General features: G+C 45.0%; 1 protein-coding gene across 1 annotated transcript in view; it reads right to left on the bottom strand.

Moving 5' to 3' along the window:
• The window catches only part of LOC121003167 (fer-1-like protein 4), a 144,940-nt gene that overhangs the window by 41,615 nt on the left and 81,923 nt on the right, over positions 1-21,402 (bottom strand). Inside the window, exons 22-25 of the mRNA XM_040434794.1 lie at positions 13,909-14,006; positions 13,556-13,615; positions 13,369-13,479; positions 8,960-9,087 (exon numbers count right to left, since the gene is read on the bottom strand). Of these exons, the coding sequence (XP_040290728.1) occupies positions 8,960-9,087; positions 13,369-13,479; positions 13,556-13,615; positions 13,909-14,006 (397 nt within the window). The remainder of the gene's footprint in view (positions 1-8,959; positions 9,088-13,368; positions 13,480-13,555; positions 13,616-13,908; positions 14,007-21,402) is intronic.

Here is a 21,402-nt window from a genome sequence, read left to right as displayed (position 1 = left end):
CTATTGGCACCATGTACTTTTGAATTTGATGTGGTGTAAAGATCTTCCACAGTATAATTACAGCGATACCACATTTGCAATTTTTCAAAAAAAAATATTCTTTTCTTTGCATCTCCATATTCTGATCCAAATTTCTATTTTTGAATTATGTCTACGTTGATGACGGAGGGCTCATTTTTTGCGTTGTGATCTGTAGTTATATTATTTATACGGCTTTGGAGTGTGTGGGTTTTTGATCACTTTTTATTCTTTTTTTTAATGAAGCAATGAAAAAAAGTCAAATTGGCTATTTTATTTTTTGTTATACCGTCCACCCTATGGGATACATATTTTAATAGTGATAGCTTTTTTTTTTTTAAGTGGCGGTGCCAAAGATTATTAATGTTCTTACTTTATAATTATTTTTATCTTACTTTTGGAGAAAGATGATTTTAATTTTAATATTTTAAAAAGCCCTCCTTATTTAAAAGCCCTCCTAGGGGATCTGAACATGCAATGTTTAGATTGCATCTCCTATAGATGGCTGTGAATTAGCATTTGCAGTCAAGTATGTGTGCCCCGCTCCTGTATTGCGGACAGCAAACATCCCATTGACTTGAATGGATCTGCAATCTGCAAGATACAGAGTAGTATGGAGCGGAGGCACGGATCAGAAGCCCACGGAAGCACTAGAAAGTGCTTCCAAAGGATTTCTCTCCGTGCTTCTGCACCGCAAAAAAATAGAACGTGTTCTATCTTTTTGTGGTGCGGAACGTATCTTGCTGATCTCAGACCCATTGAAGTGAATGGATCCACATCTGCAAACAGCCTGCACTCGGCTGGTACCTGTGCATTGCAGACCACTATATGTGGTGCAGCACTCTTGGGGAAAGCCACCTCAGATGCTGTGGTTACAAAAGACCATGGCATCTGTCTGCGATCGGCATTATGGTCAATCACAGACATTAGCCCTGGGTCCCTTTAAAACAGCAGAAACCCAGAACAGAATCTAAACAAACCTGTCTCAGCAAACTACACTTTGCTGAAACCACTGCAGCTTTCTAGATTTCAGTTATCTCACCCAGCTGTGGTACACATTACCACAGTAGATATAGATAGATATAGAGATGTAAATAGATACGGTAAATGATGATAGATAGATATCTCTCCATCTTCACACACATATTATATATATACTGTAGGAAGGCGCAAGGGGCTGTCATTGATGGAAGGTATGTTTCACCGAGATTAAGGTATGTGTCACCGAGATTCCTGACCTCGTTGAGGTAAGAGCCGGTAGTTTTAAGTGTCAGCGGCAGCTATTGCTGACTGACACTGTTTTGTTGTTAGTATGGCTGTAAAGCTGATCCGGGCCAGCTCTTACTGGGAGTAGCCAAAGTGCTGGGTGGGTGGCTTCTCCCCACGCTCCAGGTCGGGTCTTTTTTGGCCTATATAAAACTCAGCCAGCAGTCTCAGCTGGGTGTGGTTTTTCCTCCATCTGTCAGAGAAGCTGGGGAGTTTCTGTGTTTTGGGAACTGTGAATTTGTGCCGTGCCAAAGGGCTGAGAGCCGCATGCCGGGACACAAGCCCCTAAAGCCTGCTGTGGACTGCGAATGGAAAACTGCTAACCAGGTGAAGATTTTGTTCTATGGACATTGCATGGTGTGAACAAACACCAAGACTGTGAACGGTCATTTTGTTTTTCCTTATGTGTGAATAAACACTGAACTGTTTAAGTTAAAGACTTTGGTGATTGCCTCTATACTGCGTCCGCTAGCCTGTCTACCAGAGCAAAATCCCACAATTGTGTCGGATGCGGGCAAACGCAATGAGGCAGGCCTGAAGGCCGAAAAGTTTTTTTGTTTTTCCCGGGCACAAGTGCATGCCCTGCATTAAGCCGGCAAGGTTACAACCTGTGTCCCCTGACAAAATGGAAGCTGTCGTGAAAGCCCTCGTGGAGGCTAACTTGCAGCAGCGGGAGGCTAACAAGCAGCAGCAGGAAACTAACCAGCTGCTATTACAACATGTCATGGCGTTGCAAGCGGCCAGAGCGTCCCAGAACATCCACGATGCCCGGAAAGCTGTCTGTGCGGCGATCCCTAAGATGTCGGATGACGTCGAGACCTATATGGCAATGTTCGAAAAGGTGGCCGTGAGGGAGAAGTTACCCCGAGACCAGTGGGCTCAGGTCGTCACTCCGTTCCTGGCATCTGGGCCCCAGCAAGTGTTTTTTGACCCTCGCGGCCGACTACCCGACCGTAAAAGGTGAGATCCTGGCGAGACTGGGGGTGAATGTATTGGTCCGGGCTCAGCGGGTGCACCAGTGGGAATTTAACTCGGCTGAACCCGCCAGACCACAATATTATGACCTGCTACCCCGGTTGCAGAAATGGATGCAGCCTGACATTTTGACTCCCACTGTTATGCTGTGTTTTGGAGAGCTTTGCCGTACCCGCTCCAGCACTGGATCGGCCAGGTGTCTCCTGGTAATGCATTAGAGACGGTCGACCTTGTGGAGCACTACGAAGCCACCAGAAATCTAAAGGGGGGTTAGTTTGGGAGGGGGCCCGTCAAACCCCGGAAATCTCCACCCCAGACCCGGCGGCTGGTGCCAGCCAAACCAGCCCGGGATGCATCCCCTGCAGACCCAGCCCTGGTGGTTTTCTGGCGGTGTCACGAGCCTGGACACATAAGGGCCGACTGTCCCCATCGGGGTGAACCCATGGATACCAACTATGGCTACCGCCACTCATTGTATGCCAGGAAGCTGTGTGCCACAGGTACCTCCGAGACTGTAGACAATAGCCACCTGTGCCAGGTAGAAGTGGGGGATAATCTGGCGGTGGCACTGCTGGATTCAGGGAGCCTGGTGTCCCTGGTAAGAGCTGCCCTGGTGCGGCCCATCGAGTATATACTGGCCGAAGGGTCGGCGTTGTGTGCATTCATGGGGACTTAAAGGACTATCCCACCGCCCTGGTCTCTATATCAACGGTGGTCGGCAGGTAGACTCATGAGGTGGCTGTCACCACAAAATTAACGTATGAGCTAATAATTGGGAGAGACTACCCCGGTTTCCCGGCACTATGGCCGGACACGAAAGTTACCGATACCCGTGAGACAGATGTGACCCTAGCAGAGTGGCCCAGCTCAGGGGGGAGACCAGAAACCTGGGAACCTGAGTCCGAAGGGCCAGCGGTAGGGGTGACCGCCACTTCGGTGAAAGAGGGGGAGACAACCCCGCTAAGTGTGATGGTGGGATACTTGGAGCACTTGCCGCCAGGTCCAGAGCTAGCCGACCTCAATATCCCTGGGGATAATTTTGGTACTGCACAAAATCAGGACCCAACTCTATCCCGAGCCTGGGAAAATGTATTAATAATAGATGGGGAACCACATCAACCGGAGGCAGAGGCGGTGTTTCCCCATTTTGTGGTTCATCAAGAGATGTTGTATCAAGTAAACCAGCTGCAAAGCTGTCTGTGCGGTGATCCCTAAGATGTCGGATGACGTCGAGACCTATATGGCAATGTTCGAAAAGGTGGCCGTGAGGGAGAAGTTACCCCGAGACTAGTGGGCTCAGGTCGTCACTCCGTTCCTGGCATCTGGTCCCCAGCAAGTGTTTTTTGAACCTCGGGGCCGACTACCCGACCGTAAAAGGTGAGATCCTGGCGAGACTGGGGGTGAATGTATTGGTCCGGGCTCAGCGGGTGCACCAGTGGGAATTTAACTCGGCTGAACCCGCCAGACCACAATATTATGACCTGCTACCCCGGTTGCAGAAATGGATGCAGCCTGACATATTGACTCCCACTGTTATGCTGTGTTTTGGAGAGCTTTGCCGTACCCGCTCCAGCACTGGATCGGCCAGGTGTCTCCTGGTAATGCATTAGAGACGGTCGACCTTGTGGAGCACTACGAAGCCACCAGAAATCTAAAGGGGGGTTAGTTTGGGAGGGGGCCCGTCAAACCCCGGAAATCTCCACCCCAGACCCGGCAGCTGGTGCCAGCCAAACCCGCCCGGGATGCATCCCCTGCAGACCCAGCCCCGGTGGTTTTCTGGCGGTGTCACGAGCCTGGACACATAAGGGCCGACTGTCCCCATCGGGGTGAACCCATGGATACCAACTATGGCTACCGCCACTCATTGTATGCCAGGAAGCTGTGTGCCACAGGTACCTCCGAGACTGTAGACAATAGCCACCTGTGCCAGGTAGAAGTGGGGGACAATCTGGCGGTGGCACTGCTGGATTCAGGGAGCCTGGTGTCCCTGGTAAGAGTTGCCCTGGTGCGGCCCATCGAGTATATACTGGCCAAAGGGTCGGCGTTGTGTGCATTCATGGGGACTTAAAGGACTATCCCACCGCCCTGGTCTCTATATCAACGGTGGTCGGCAGGTAGACTCATGAGGTGGCTGTCACCACAAAATTAACGTATGAGCTAATAATTGGGAGAGACTACCCCGGTTTCCCGGCACTATGGCCGGACACGAAAGTTACCGATACCCGTGAGACAGATGTGACCCTAGCAGAGTGGCCCAGCTCAGGGGGGAGACCAGAAACCTGGGAACCTGAGTCCGAAGGGCCAGCGGTAGGGGTGACCGCCACTTCAGTGAAAGAGGGGGAGACAACCCTGCTAAGCGTGATGGTGGGATACTTGGAGCACTTGCCGCCAGGTCCAGAGCTAGCCGACCTCAATGTCCCTGGGGATAATTTTGGTACTGCACAAAATCAGGACCCAACTCTATCCCGAGCCTGGGAAAATGTATTAATAATAGATGGGGAACCACATCAACCGGAGGCAGAGGCGGTGTTTCCCCATTTTGTGGTTCATCAAGAGATGTTGTATCAAGTAAACCAGCTGCAAGGTGAATCCATTAAACAGTTGGTGGTGCCCCAGGCTTATCGCAATCTCGTGTTAGAGTTAGCCCACCAGCATGTTCTCGGGGGTCATCTGGGAATGCAAAATACGCAGGATCGGATTCTACAGCGGTTTTACTGGCCCAGTGTGTTCAGAGAGGTAGAAGAATATTGTAAGTCTTGCCCAACCTGCCAGATAACTAGCCCCCAGCCACATTTCCGTAGTCCCCTGGTACCTCTCCCGATTATCGAGGTCCCGTTTGAGCGAATCGCTATGGATCTTGTAGGCCCGGTACCGAAGTCTGCTAGAGGACACCAACACATCTTGGTTGTCCTCAACTACGCCACTCGGTACCCGGAGGCGGTGCCACTGCGGCATACATCAGCCAAACTCATAGCTAAGGAGTTAATGGAGATGTTTTCTCGCGTGGTCTGCCTAAGGAGGTTCTGACTGACCAAGGGACCCTGTTTATGTCCAAGGTCATAAGGAAACTCTGTAAGTTGCTCCACATAAAACAGCTACGGACATCCGTGTATCATCCGCAAACGGATGGCCTGGTAGGTAGGTTTGATCAAACATAAAAAATATGCCAAAAAGAGTGGTCTCTAAGGATGGGAGGGACTGGGACCTTCTTCTGCCCTATCTCATGTTCGCAGTGTGAGAGGTGCCCCAGGCCTCTACTGGGTTCTCGCCCTTCGAACTACTATACGGCAGACACCCTTGCGGTCTGTTGGACATGGCCAAAGAGACGTGGGAACAACAACCCACACCGCACAAAAGTGTTGTTGAGTACGTCACCCAGATGCGAGGACGGATGGAAACTGTTTTACCTCTGGTTAGGGAGCATATGGAGGCAGAGCAGCAAGCCCAGAGTAGGAACTATAATCGGCAGGCTCAGGTCCGGACCTTTAACCCTGGTGATCAGGTATTGGTTCTGGTACCGACCGTGGACAGTAAGTTCCTAGCTAGGTGGCAGGGGACCTACGAGGTGCTTGAAAAAATTGGAGAGGTAGATTACAAGGTACACCAGCCAGGGAGGCGAAAGCTGGAGCAGGTGTACCATGTGAATCTGCTCAAACCCTGGAAAGATAGGGAAACCTGTACGGAAGACAGCCCACAACCAGTGTTCCTAGGGGAAGCGGTTTCGACCCATCTGTCTGAAGCAAGGGAAGCGGCTGCCACAGTGAAAATTGCTGACAGCCTCTCCTCTAAACAGGCTCAGGAAGCCAGGGAGTTCATTAGTCAGAACACAGATGTGTTCTCGGACCTCCCTGGACGCACTTCTATAGTTCGATATGACATTATCACTGAGCCTCAGGCAAAAGTCCGGTTAAAACCATACCAGGTACCCGAGGTTCGGCGACAAGCCATCGCAGAGGAAGTACAGCTAATGCTCCAGCTAGGTGTCATTGTCTTAATACCCAAGCCAAACGGGACATTGCGGTTCTGTAACGACTTCCGCAAACTGAATGAGGTGTCCAAGTTTGACGCATATCCCATGCCCCGAGGGGATGAGCTTATTGAGAAGTTGGGCCAAGCCCGGTATTTTTCTGTGTTGGACCTCACCAAAGGGTACTGGCAGGTACCCTTGATAGAGGCTGCCAAGAAAAAAACAGCTTTCATCACACCAGAGGGGCTGTATCAGTACAAGGTATTACCCTTTTGTCTACATGGCGCTCCCGCCACGTTTCAAAGGCTAATAGACATTGTACTCCGTCAACATCGTTGGTACGCTTCGGCGTACCTGGATGATATCGCTATTCACAGCACCGACTGGGAAAGTCACCTACCTAAAGTACGGGCTGTAGTGGACTCCCTTAGGAAGGCTGGCTTAACCGCTAACCCAAAAAAGTGCGCGATAGGGTTAGGAGAGACTAAGTACCTGGGGTATGTAATTGGGTGCGGAATTATTAAACCTCAGGTGAACAAAGTTGAGGCAATTAGTAATTGGCCCCGACCTGTCACTACTCGGCAAGTTAAGTTGTTCCTGGGTATTGTGGGGTACTATGTGAGGTTTGTCTCCAATTTTGCTACAGTCGCCGCACCATTGACAGGCCTTTTGAAGGGACGCAAGTCAGTGACGGTTCAGTGGAATGAGCAGGCGGAAAAGGCTTTCTCTGCTTTGAAGTCTACCCTGTGTGGGTCCCCGGTATTGGTGACGCCTGACTTCAAGAGGGAGTTTGCGGTACAGACCGATGCCTCTGAAGTAGGCCTCGGAGCTGTACTCTCTCAGGACATCAATGGGGAGGAACATCCTGTTGTTTTCCTGAGCCGCAAACTTACCCCAGCCGAGACTAGGTACAGTATAGTGGAGAAAGAGTGCCTGGCCGTCAAGTGGGCACTCGAGTCTCTCCGCTATTATCTGTTGGGGAGAAAGTTCCATCTGGTGACCGACCACTCCCATCTCAAGTGGATGATGAAAATAGATCAACTGTTGGAGCAATTGTTAGAAAATGGAAGAGGCTAAAGACGACTGTCAGTCTCCCTTGGACTGGGGCTCCATGCAAGATCTCACCTCATGGGGTATTACTGATGATAAGAAAGGTGAGGAATCAGCCCAGAACTACAAGGGAGGAGCTGGTCAATTACATGAAGAGAGCTGGGACCACAGTTTCAAAGGTCACTGTCGGTAGAACACTACGCCGTCATGGTTTCAAATCATGCATTGTACGGAAGGTTCCCCTGCTCAAGTCACATGTCCAGGCCTGTCTGAAGTTTGCCAATGACCATCTGGATGATCCAGAGGAGGTACGGGAGAAAGTCATGTGGTCAGATGAGACCAGAGTAGAACTTTTTGATCTAAACTTCACTTGTCATGTTTGGAGGAAAAAGAAGGATGAGTTGCATCCCAAGAACACCATCCCTACTGTGAAGCATGGGGGTGGTAACATCATGCTTTGGGGGTGCTTTTCTGCGAAGAGGACAGGACGACTGCACTGTATTGAGGAGAGGATGAATGGGGCCATTTATTGTGAGATTTTGAGCAACAATCTCCTTCCCTCAGTCAGAGCATTGAAGATGGGTCGTGGCTGGGTCTTCCAACATGACAACGACCCGCAGCACACAGCCAGGATAACCAAGGAGTGGCTCCGTAAGAAGCATATCAAGGTTCTGAAGTGGCCTAGCCAGTCTCCAGACCTAAATCCAATAAAACATTTTTGGAGGGAGCTGAAACTCCATGTTGCTCAGCGACAGCCCCGAAACCTGACAGATCTAGAGGAGATCTATGTGGAGGACTGGGCCAAAATCCCTGTTGCAGTGTGTGCAAACCTGGTCAAGAACTACAGGAAACATTTGACCTCTGTAACTAAACAAAGGCTTCTGTACCAAATATTAACACTGATTTTCTCAGGTGTTCAAATACATATGTTCAGCATTGCAAGACAAATAAATTCTTTAAAAATCATAAAATGTGATTTCCTGAATTTTTTTTTTATTCTGTCTCTCAGAGTGGGAATGGACCTACAATGTGAATTTCAGACCCCTCCATGATTTCTAAGTGGAAGAACTTGCAAAATCACAGGGTGTTAAAATACTTCTGTTCAATATCACATTGTGGGAAAAGCAGTAACCTTTATTCAATGCTGGGACTGTAGGATTGCTATCATTATGTTGATTTCTCTGTGTAGTAATTTGACTGAAGAACTGATGAGATGACACCTGAGGTGCTGTTGTCACTATGGCATCACAACTAGGCAGAGATGTCATGTGACTGCTCCTCTGAAGATGCTTGCTGTGATGCATGCTGGGATTTTTACTTTCACTTTGCAGCAGCTCCGCCCACACAGCCTCTCATCAACATGAGCATGCTATGCTGAATGCAGTAGAAAAATTATATATACACAATATATCTGTCATGATACAAATACCTCTTGGCATTAGTTATTGTCTGGGGCACTTTATTGTTTCTTATACTTATGGTGGCCAACCCCTTTAACAGATTCACACCACAGGTCTTCTAGTATTTGCCTTCTCCTTCTTGTGTCACTTGATTCATATTTTAAGAATTAAGTGACAGTACCCATGACATTTTGTTGTACCATGACAATCTCATGTGATAAATGTATTTGTATGTATATGTTGTATATTAGTGGCACCTTTAAGTACGGTAAGTGTTACTTACTCTCCAAACACTGGGTTCAGTTGCTTCGGAATGTATCTTTCTTTGCTGTCCATTGTGTGTTCTCCCACTTTTACTATGACATATGGATCTGCCTTACCATTTGGATCAGCCGGGGCTAAATTAGTTGCCTATAATAAAACATTGAAGGTGTAATACACATTTTATAGTTATCTCTCTCGTCACAGTATTAGATTAGCCTCTGTCCCATTGATGTAAATATATGAATATTTCAGGTTGGAAAAACATAAGGTTCAAGCTTGATCCCAAAATTGGGCAGTTTGTGGGCTTCAAACTAGGAAAGGACAGTGGCTGTTCTGGGGTAAGAAACTAGGTAGGAGCAATCGTGTAGGTCCAATAATGGACACTGCTTAGATTGTAAGCTCTTATGGACAGGAACCTTTTTGCTTTTGTCTCATGGTTTGGTCATTGATTTTGATTATTTCGCATTGTACTTTTTTGTTACTTGCTGAATATGTTGATACTATATAAATAAAGATTATCATATTAGATCCTGGAGACAACTGAGGAGCCACTGAATAATGGGGATTATATCAATGGATCATAGTGAATTGGTTTTAGATTTCAGTAGATTTTAACCCCTTAAGGACTCAGCCCTATTTCACCTTAAGGACTTGGCCATTTTTTGCAAATCTGACCAGTGTCACTTTATGTGGTGATAACTTTAAAACGCTTTTACTTATCCAGGCCATTCTGAGATAGTTTTTTCGTCACATATTGTACTTCATAACACTGGTAAAATGGAGTAAAAATTTATTTATTTTTTTTATAAAAAAAATACCAAATTTACCAAAAATTAGCAAATTTCCAAATTTCAATTTCTCTACTTCTATAATACATAGTAATACCTCCAAAAATAGCTATTAGTTTACATTCCCCATATGTCTACTTCATGTTTGGATCATATTGGGAATGCCATTTTATTTTTTGGGGACGTTATAAGGCTTAGAAGTTTAGATGCAAATCTTGAAAATTTTCAAAAATTTTCAAAAACCCCCTTTTTAGGGACCAGTACAGGTCTGAAGTCACTTTGTGAGGCTTACATAATAGAAACCACCCAGAAGTGACCCCATTCTAGAAACTACACCCCTCAAGGTATTCAAAACTGATTTTACAAACATTATTAACCCTTTAGGTGTTCCCCAAGAGTTGATGGCAAATGGAGATGATATTTCAGAATTAAAATTTTTTGCCAAATTTTCCATTTTAATCCATTTTTTCCACTAACAAAGCAAGGGTTAGCAGCCAAACAAAACTCTATATTTATTGCCCTGACTCTGCAGTTTACAGAAACACCCGATATGTATTCGTACACCACTGTACGGCCCCACGTCAGGGCGTAGAGGGAAAGGAACGCTGTGTGGTTTTTGGAAGACAGATTTCGCTGGACTGGTTTATTTACACCATGTCCCATTTGAAGCCCCCTCATGCACCCCTAGAGTAGAAACTCCAAAAACGTGACCCCATTTTGGAAACTACGGGATAAGGTGGCAGTTTTTTTGGTACTATTTTAGGGTACATATGATTTTTGGTTGCTCTATATTACACTTTTTGTGAAGCAAAGTAACAAAAAATAGAAATTCTGAAATTTCATCTCCATTTGCCATTGACTCTTGTGGAACACTTAAACGGTTAACAAAGTTTGTAAAATCAGTTTTGTATACCTTGAGGGGTGTAGTTTCTTAAATGGGATCACTTTTTGGGGTTTATACTCTAGGGGTGCATCAGGGGGGGCTTCAAATGGCACATGGTGTCAAAAAACAAGTCCAGCAAAAACTGCCTTCCAAAATCCATATGGCATTCCTTTCCTTCTGCGCCCTGCTGTGTGCCTGTACAGAGGTTTATGACCACATATGGGGTGTTTCTGTAAACTAAAGAATCAGGGCAATAAATATTGAGTTTTGTTTGGCTGTTTACCCTTGCTTTGTTACGGGAAAAAATGGATTAAAATGGAAAATTTGCCAAAAAATACCTGTTTTGGCACCGTTTTTATTTTTTATTATTTACAACGTTCATCTGACAGATTAGATCATGTGCTATTTTTATAGAGCAGGTTATTACGGACGCAGGGATACCTAATATGTTAACTTTTTTAATTTATTTAAGTTTTACACAATAATATCATTTTTGAAACCAAAAAACTTTTTTTAGTGTCTCCATAGTCTGAGAGCCATAGTTTTTTTTATTTTTTGGGCCATTGTCTCATGTAGGGGCTCATTTTTTGAGGGATGAGACGACGGTTTGAATAGCTCTATTTTGGTGTACATACGACTTTTTTTTATCACTTTTATTACCTTTTTTGGGAAGTAAGGTGGGCAAAATTTCAATTTCATCATAGTTTTTATTTTTTATGGCGTTCACCGTGTGGGGAATGTAACATGATCGTTTTATAGATCGGGTCGTTACCGACGCGGTCATATATAACATGTTTAGGGAATTTAATTTTTTTAATTTTTAATCAGGGATAAATGTTTTTTTTATTTTTACTTTTTTTCACTTTTTTTTTTACCCAGACCCACTTGGTTCTTGAAGATCCAGTGGGTCTGATGTCTGTATAATACAGTACAGTACACTATATAGTGTACTGCACTGTATTTCACTCACACTTTGTCTGAACAGATCTCTGCCTTTAGCACAGATCTGTTCAGCACCATGGACAGCAGGATGCCTGAGAAAGCGTCCTGTTGCCATGGGAACCTTCCCTGTCTGCCACAACTGAGCAGACGGGGAAGGGGAGGTAGGGGGGCTCCCTCCCTCTGTGACCCCATCCTGTCCGGGGGCTGCAAAGGCACAGCAGCCCCCCGATGGGAGAAGGAGGGAGCTCCCTCCCTCTTCACCTCTTCCATACAGCAGTCCCTACGGACATGGAAGGGGTTAAAATGGCTGACATCTGCACAGATGTCAGCCGTTTGAATCAAAATGTCAGCAATGAGCTGATTCAACCGCTCGGTCATCCTGAGAATAAACGGGGGGCGGGCGGAAGATCGCGCACCCGCCCCCCACACTGCCGCCCGCCTCCCGCACTGCCCGCAATCCTCCCCCCCGCTCTGCCCGCAGGCACAAAAACACAGAGGGCTGCAGGGGGGGGTTAACATCGAAATATAGGCACTTTGATGTTTCTGATCCCTGCGGTCACGGATCGCAGGGATCAGAAACTTGCATAAGCACTACAAACCGCAGGTCTGAATTGACCTGCGGTTTGTAGCGATCGGCAATGCAGGGGGGTCACAGGACCCCCCTAGGCATTGTCACAGGGTGCCTGCTGAATGATTTAAACAGACACCCCGTTCCGATCACTGCCGGCCATGCGGCAGTGATCAAAACTACACAGGACGTACCGGTATGGTACGTCCTTAAGGACTCAGCAAACATGGCGTACCGGTACGTCCTAAGTTCTTAAGGGGTTAAAAGGAAGCCATGTTTTAAAAAAAAAAAAAGAACAGGCAAACTACAGATTTGAGAGTCATTTTTAGGCTTTTTTAATTCTTGACTGTTTACTAATGAGCATCATCAACTGGTGACAGAGACCCTGATTGAACCGTAGGCGCACTGTCTTCTATTGACCCAGTCATTTTTTTTAAGGGCATCTGTCAGCAGATTTGTACCTAGAAAACTGGCTGACCTGCTTCATGTGTGTTTGGCAGCTGAAGGTATCTGTGTCAGTCCCATGTTCATATGTGCCCGCATTGCTGAGAAAAGTGATGTTTTAATATATGCAAATGTCTTGCCCTGGAACTCTTACGGAAAATTTAAAGAAAATCGCAAGGTCACAAAAGTGACCAAGCATTTTAATCAGTGTATTTGTAGGGAAGCATAAAACTGGTGAGAGATTCACTTTAAAATGATGTAAGTGAGGCAGTCATATATATTTTGCTTTGCATATTCACTATGAAAGAGGACTTTTCACTGCTTCTGATGCCTGTTTTAACAGCTACATGCATTCCCCATGTAATAACAATTCTGGAGTATCTATTCTTATGGGCTAGTCTTTTATTATTTCTACTAGAGGTTATGAAAGAATTGCTATCAGTCTGCAGTAAGGGTACAGGAGGGTGGTAACCAGTTGGGGGGTGTCCCTGCATGGATTCACTCTATCTAATCGGTGCTGCTATTTTCAGACTGTACAGGTACACACTACCAACGGTTACCACCCCTCTGTACCCTAACTGCAGACTGCTAGCAATTCATCCATAACGTCTAGTAGAAATAATAAAGGAATGGAACAACATAGAATCATAAGAACAGATGCTCCAGAATTGTTATTTCATGGGGAATGCATGAAGCTATTAAAACAGGCATGTCAGGAAAGGGGACAGGTCCTCTTTAATTGTACATTTACTGTTATTTATAATGAGGGTCTACATAAACCCCACCTATATAAGTGTACTCACTTTGACAATGTAAATTCTCACAAGCACTTTCACTGGCCGGTTCCTCGGCACACCTCTCATTATCTGGAACTCGTCAGTGGCCTCACTTGAAGGGTAGATATAGAAGGAACCCTACAAAACACTTTTTGAGGTCAAAAAGATCTTATATTTCACAACCAGTAATATATTGACTGACAGCAAAACGCACCTTGTACTTTCCCATGAAGTTATCATCGTCGTTACCATCGTCATCATCCAATGCCTTGCCCTGCTTCAGAATAAACGTATGGAGCCAGTCTTCAAAATTATCAAATTCATTTTCAAGTTCTCCTTTATAAATCTGCAGAACATTGTTCTGGGTTAGCTCATGAGAATTTACAGATTTACAATGCAGATAAACCAATGTATGTAGGGAAATTAATAAGACTTCATTTCTGATGTACAATGATCTCCCAGGTTCAAATGGTTTTCATGTTACATACAGTATACAACTGTTCAATAATAAAACAACAGGCAAGTAGTAGCAAAAGGTTCACGATCAATGTAATTACTCAAACAAACCTTTAAAGTGGAAATTACTTTCCTCTTTGGTTTCATAATCTCTACTTCTACTATTTCTTCCTCCACTGCAGCATCGAAGGAGTGGATATTCACTCCATCTAAATACAAGATTCATGTATTAGTATGTGAGATATTATGCAATTACATACGTCATAAGACATCCTTTCATTTCTACAAATCTAGATGTGATGACTGGGTCCAAGGGAATTCTCATGAATGACTTTACTTTTCAGCTCAAAATATTAATGCCTTATACTGTACCATCATGTCTATGATTATTTCTAATATTTAAAGCCTCTAAATTTATAAATGATTAATCAAATGGGTTTTCCGGTGCTTAGATATTGATGGCCTATCTATCAATAACAGATCAGTGGGCATCTAACACCCAACAACCCCACTGATCAGCTGTTTTGGGTAGTCACTGGTGCCAAAAACTATACAGTGGATGGAGACGGAAGCAGAAGGCTTCACTCACTGAGTAGTGGCTGGGCAGCGGTACTGCAGCTCAGCTCCCATTCACGTGCTGGAAACCACAAAGTAGATGGAGCCTTCTGCTCCACAGCTGATCAGTGGCAGTGCTGGTTGTTGGCTGTCCACCTATTTGATATTGATGACTTAACTTGTGGATTGGCCATGAATATCTATACTTGCAATATAAATTATACGGCGCACAGGATTTGTACCTGGAATAAAATATAGTAAAGTGGGAGGCGGGTAGAGAAGAATGCGATTGCTGATGTACCTTATAGCTTGTCTTCCCCGCTGTACCACACGATTCTACAGCGTTCACTTTCCAAAACAGCGCTTCTGTGCTGGAATTCGTGTCTTCTTGTTGCGAGTTCAGGCTCTCACCACTATTAGGTAAGTTTTTCAGTTAACAGCGTGCGCCCCGGCTGGTGACACAAAGCTGTGTAAAAAGGAGTAGGCTAGTTGCGCTTTCTCAAAGCACTAGTGCTGTCACTCCTGCAGCTACGGAGTGCTACAGGTGCCAAAAAACCTCCAACGCGTTTCGGACAGATGCTGTCCTTCCTCAGGGAGTATTACAGGGCTCTTCTAGTGCTCCCTATTTATGTACTCCATAGGTACTCCTTTTTAACCCCTACAGTTCAGCCCTACTCAAACGCAAAGAGCTCTATTTCAGCATTTAGGCCGTTTGGTATTAAGGAATCCATATTAAAAATCATTTTCCCGTTATGTTTTTCTCTGTAATGACGTGACAAAGGATGTCTTTCATATTTCCGCTGTATGTTATATACATGCTCCCCTATCCTTTTCTTCAGTTGTCTGTTTTGGAAAGTGAACGCTGTAGAATCGTGTGGTACGGCGGGGAAGACAAGCTATAAGGTACATCAGCAATCGCATTCTTCTCTACCCGCCTCCCACTTTACTATATTTTATTCCAGGTACAAATCCTGTGCGCGGTATCATTTATATTGCAAGTCAGTTAGTTTATTTAGCAGCAGTGTTGCAGTCCTGCTGCGATACTGCAGCCCAACTTAGTGAGGCACAAAGCTGAGCTCTTTTGTAGCAATTAATCACGGTACAACACACCAATATCTATACTTGACTGCTCACCTCCCCCCTCCTCTGTAACCTGCTTATGACAGCTTGCATATGTCCTATTAAAGGGAACCTGTCACATACAAGGTTTATGACTCTATGCAACAGGTTAGGAGAATAAAGAGAATAACTCTTCGAAAAATATATTTAAAGAAGAACTCCCACAATTTTTTTTATTCTCTGACCTGCTAGAAAAGGTACATGATGTAATGTGTAGTGAAGGTAATCTTCTTACCAATGTCTGTATTTGTGAGTTATCCCCTCCCTTCTGCTTCTCAGCTGTGTCATGTGACCAGCAATCAGATTTTCCAAATATTACAATATCTTATGTGTGGATAGAAAGTCAGTTTCTCTATGTACAGGTGTGTTCAAAATTATTCAACCCCCACTGAAATTGAGTGTTTTGGCCAGTTTGACATTGATTTTGATCATTTCAGTCATCTTGTTTACAATTAAATCAAAGAGGCACTTGTAAGTCAGACAAATATAACATAACATTTATAATGAAATAACCACAAATGTCTTTTCTGTGCTCACATCATTATCAGTTTTATTCAACCCCCAAGTGACATTCAATCTTAGTACTTAGTACAACATCCTTTTCCAGTTATAACAGCTTTTAAACGTGAAGCATAGCTTGACACAAGTGTCTTGCAGCGATCTACGGGTATCTTCGCCCATTCTTCATGGGCAAAAGCCTCCAGTTCAGTCACATTCTTAGGCTTGCGCGCTGCAACTGCTTTCTTTAAGTCCCACCAGAGGTTCTCAATCGGATTTAAGTCTGGTGACTGCGATGGCCACGTCAAAATGTTCCAGCCTTTAATCTGCAACCATGCTCTAGTGGACTTGGAGGCATGCTTGGGATCATTGTCCTGTTGAAAGGTCCAACGTCTCCCAAGCCTCAGGTTTGTGACGGACTGCATCACATTTTCATCCAATATCTCCTGGTACTGAAGAGAATTCATGGTACCTTGCACACGCTGAAGCTTCCCTGTACCTGTAGAAGCAAAACAGCCCCAAAGCATGATTGACCCCCCCGCCATGCTTCACAGTAGGCAAGGTGTTCTTTTCTTCATAGGCCTTGTTCTTCCTCCTCCAAACATAGCGTTGATCCATGGGCCCAAACAGTTCTAATTTTGTTTCATCAGTCCACAGAACACTTTTGTGGTTTGTCCACATGACTTTTGGCATACTGCAGTCAACTCTTCTTATTCTTTGGAGACAGCAAGGGGGTGCGCCTGGGAGTTCTGGCATGGAGGCCTTCATTACGCAGTGTGCGCCTTATTGTCTGAGCTGAAACTTCAGTACCCACATCTGACAAATCTTTTTTCAGTTCCTCAGCAGTCACACTGGGACTTTTCTCCACTTTGCGCTTCAGGTAGCGCACAGCAGTCGAAGTCAGCATCTTCTTTCTGCCATGACCAGGTAGCGTTTCAACAGTGTCCTTTGCCTTGAATTTGCGAATGATGATTCCTATGGTGTCTCTTGGTATGTTTAACATCTTTGCAATCTTCTTATAGCCATTGCCCTTCCTGTGAAGAGAAATCACCTCTTCTCTTGTCTTCCTGGACCATTCTCTTGACTTCACCATGTTTGTAAACACACCAGTAAATGTCTAGAAGGAGCTGAGTACCACAGTCCTTTTAAATCTGCCTAATTGGTGCTTATTATGATTGATTGCTGCTCCTTGACATCCACAGGTGTTTTCAATACCTGATCGAAAACACTTGAATGAACCTCTGTTCTTAAGAGTGGTAGTATTTAACCACCTCAGCCCCCTTAGCTTAAACACCCTTAATGACCAGGCCACTTTTTACACTTCTGACCTATACTACTTTGACCGTTTATTGCTCGGTCATGCAACTTACCACCCAAATGAATTTTACCTCCTTTTCTTCTCACTAATAGAGCTTTTATTTGGTGGTATTTCATTGCTGCTGACATTTTTACTTTTTTTGTTATTAATCGAAATTTAACGATTTTTTTTCAAAAAAATGACATTTTTCACTTTCAGTTGTAAAATTTAGCAAAAAAAACGACATCCATATATAAATTTTTCTCTAAATTTATTGTTCTACATGTCTTTGATAAAAAAAAAATGTTTGGGTAAAAAAAAATGGTTTGGGTAAAAGTTATAGCGTTTACAAACTATGGTACAAAAATGTGAATTTCCGCTTTTTGAAGCAGCTCTGACTTTCTGAGCACCTGTCATGTTTCCTGAGGTTCTACAATGCCCAGACAGTACAAACACCCCACAAATGACCCCATTTCGGAAAGTAGACACCCTAAGGTATTCGCTGATGGGCATAGTGAGTTCATAGAAGTTTTTATTTTTTGTCACAAGTTAGCGGAAAATGATGATTTTTTTTTTTCTTACAAAGTCTCATATTCCACTAACTTGTGACAAAAAATAAAAACTTCTATGAACTCACTATGCCCATCAGCGAATACCTTGGGGTGTCTTCTTTCCAAAATGGGGTCACTTGTGGGGTAGTTATACTGCCCTGGCATTCTAGGGGCCCAAATGTGTGGTAAGTAGTTTGAAATCAAAATCTGTAAAAAATGGCCGGTGAAATCCGAAAGGTGCTCTTTGGAATGTGGGCCCCTTTGCCCACCTAGGCTGCAAAAAAGTGTCACACATGTGGTATCTCCGTACTCAGGAGAAGTTGGGCAATGTGTTTTGGGGTGTCATTTTTCATATACCTATGCTGGGTGAGAGAAATATCTTGGCAAAAGACAACTTTTCCCATTTTTTTATACAAAGTTGGCATTTGACCAAGATATTTATCTCACCCAGTATGGGTATATGTAAAATGACACCCCAAAACACATTGCCCAACTTCTCCTGAGTACGGAGATACCACATGTGTGACACTTTTTTGCAGCCTAGGTGGGCAAAGGGGCCCACATTCCAAAGAGCACCTTTCGGATTTCACCGGCCATTTTTTACAGATTTTGACTTCAAACTACTTTCCACACATTTGGGCCCCTAGAATGCCAGGGCAGTATAACTACCCCACAAGTGACCCCATTTTGGAAAGAAGACACCCCAAGGTATTCGCTGATGGGCATAGTGAGTTCATGGAAGTTTTTATTTTTTGTCACAAGTTAGTGGAATATGAGACTTTGTAAGAAAAAAAAAATCATCATTTTCCGCTAACTTGTGACAAAAAATAAAAAATTCTAGGAACTCGCCATGCCCTTAACGGAATACCTTGGGGTGTCTTCTTTCCAAAATGGGGTCACTTGTGGGGTAGTTATACTGCTCTGGCATTCTAGGGGCCCTAATGTGTGGTAAGTAGTTTGAAATCAAAATCTGTAAAAAATGGCCGGTGAAATTCGAAAGGTGCTCTTTGGAATGTGGGCCCCTTAGCCCACCTAGGCTGCAAAAAAGTGTCACACATGTGGAATCTCCGTACTCAGGAGAAGTTGGGCAATGTGTTTTGGGGTGTCATTTTACATATACCCATGCTGGGTGAGATAAATATCTCGGTCAAATGCCAACTTTGTATAAAAAAATGGGAAAAGTTGTCTTTTGCCAAGATATTTCTCTCACCCAGCATGGGTATATGTAAAAAGACACCCCAAAACACATTGCCCAACTTCTCCTGAGTACGGTGATACCAGATCTGTGACACTTTTTTGCAGCCTAGGTGGGCAAAGGGGCCCACATTCCAAAGAGCACCTTTCGGATTTCACCGGCCATTTTTTACAGAATTTGATTTCAAACCACTTCTCACACATTCGGGCCCCTAAAATGCCAGGGCAGTATAACTACCCAACAAGTGACCCCATTTTGGAAAGAAGACACCCCAAGGTATTTTGTGATGGGCATAGTGAGTTCATGGAAGTTTTTATTTTTTGTCACAAGTTAGTGGAATATGAGATAAAAAATTCTAGGAACTCGCCATGCCCCTCACGGAATACCTTGGGGTTTCTTCTTTCCAAAATGGGGTCACTTGTGGGGTAGTTATACTGCCCTGGCATTCTAGGGGCCCTAATGTGTGGTAAGTCGGTAAATGACCTGTGAATTCCTAAAGGTGCTCTTTAGAATGTGGGCCCCTTTGCCCACCTAGGATGCAAAAAAGTGTCACACATGTGGTATCGCCGTATTCAGGAGAAGTTGGGCAATGTGTTTTAGGGTGTCTTTTTACATATACTCATGCTGGGTGAGAGAAATATCTCGGCAAAAGACAACTTTTCCCATTTTTTATACAAAGTTGGCATTCGACCAAGATATTTATCTCACCCAGCATGGGTATATGTAAAATGACACCCCAAAACACATTGCCCAACTTCTCCTGAGTACGGCGATACCAGATGTGTGACACTTTTTTGCAGCCTAGATGCGCAAAGCGGCCCAAATTCCTTTTAGGAGGGCATTTTTAGACATTTGGATCCCAGACTTCTTCTCACGCTTTAGGGCCCCTAGAATGCCAGGGCAGTATAAATACCCCACATGTGACCCCATTTTGGAAAGAAGACACCCCAAGGTATTCAATGAGTGGCATGGCGAGTTCATAGAATTTATTTTTTTTTGGCACAAGTTAGCGGAAAATGTCTGAATGGAGCCTTACAGGGGGGTGATCAATGACAGGGGGGTGAAAAATGACAGGGGGGTGATCAGGGAGTCTATATGGGGTGATAACCCCCCTGTCATTGATCACCCCCCTATAAGGGTCCATTCAGATATCCGTATGTGTTTTGCGGATCCGATCCATGTATCCGTGGATCCGTAAAAAACATACGGACATCTGAATGCAGCCTTACAGGGGGGTGATCAATGACAGGGGGGTGAAAAATGACAGGGGGGTGATCAGGGAGTCTATATGGGGTGATCACCCCCCTGTCATTGATCACCCCCCTATAAGTCTCCATTCAGATATCCGTATGTGTTTTGCGGATCCGATCCATGTATCCGTGGATCCGTAAAAAACATACGGACATCTGAATGCAGCCTTACAGGGGGGTGATCAATGACAGGGGGGTGAAAAATGACAGGGGGGTGATCAGGGAGTCTATATGGGGTGATCACCCCCCTGTCATTGATCACCCCCCTATAAGGCTCCATTCAGATATCCGTATGTGTTTTGCGGATCCGATCCATGTATCCGTGGATCCGTAAAAAACATACGGACATCTGAATGCAGCCTTACAGGGGGGTGATCAATGAGAGGGGGGTAAAAAATGACAGGGGGGTGATCAGGGAGATCACCCCCCTGTCATTGATCACCCCCCTATAAGGCTCCATTCAGACGTCCGTATGTGTTTTGCGGATCCGATCCATGTATCCGTGGATCCGTAAAAAACATACGGACATCTGAATGCAGCCTTACAGGGGGGGGATCAATGACAGGGGAGTGATCAATGACAGGGGGGTGATCAGGGAGTCTATATGGGGTGATCACCCCCCTGTCATTGATCACCTCCCTATAAGGCTCCATTCAGATGTCCGTATGTGTTTTGCGGATCCGATCCATGTATCCGTGGATCCGTAAAAAACATACGGACGTCTGAATGGAGCCTTACAGGGGAGTGATCAATGACAGGGGGGTGATCAATGACAGGGGGGTGATCAGGGAGTCTATATGGGGTGATCACCCCCGTCATTGTTCACCCCACTGTAAGGCTCCATTCAGACGTCCGTACGTGTTTTGCGGATCCGATCCATCTATCAGTGGATCCGTAAAAATCATACGGACCTCTGAATGGAGCCTTACAGGGGGGTGATCAATGACAGGGGGGTGATCAATGACAGGGGGGTGATCAGGGAGTCTATATGGGGTGATCAGGGGTGATCAGTGGTTGATAAGGGGTTAATAAGTGACAGGGGGGGTGTAGTGTAGTGTAGTGGTGTTTGGTGCTACTTTACTGAGCTGCCTGTGTCCTCTGGTGGTCGATCCAAACAAAGGGGACCACCAGAGGACCAGG

Source organism: Bufo bufo, chromosome 6 (assembly GCF_905171765.1).
Source record: "Bufo bufo chromosome 6, aBufBuf1.1, whole genome shotgun sequence".
In the NCBI taxonomy this organism is placed as follows: Eukaryota; Metazoa; Chordata; class Amphibia; order Anura; family Bufonidae; genus Bufo; species Bufo bufo.
The sequence above is the reverse complement of the archived record's forward strand: the minus strand, read 5'-3'. Positions and strand labels throughout refer to the sequence as shown.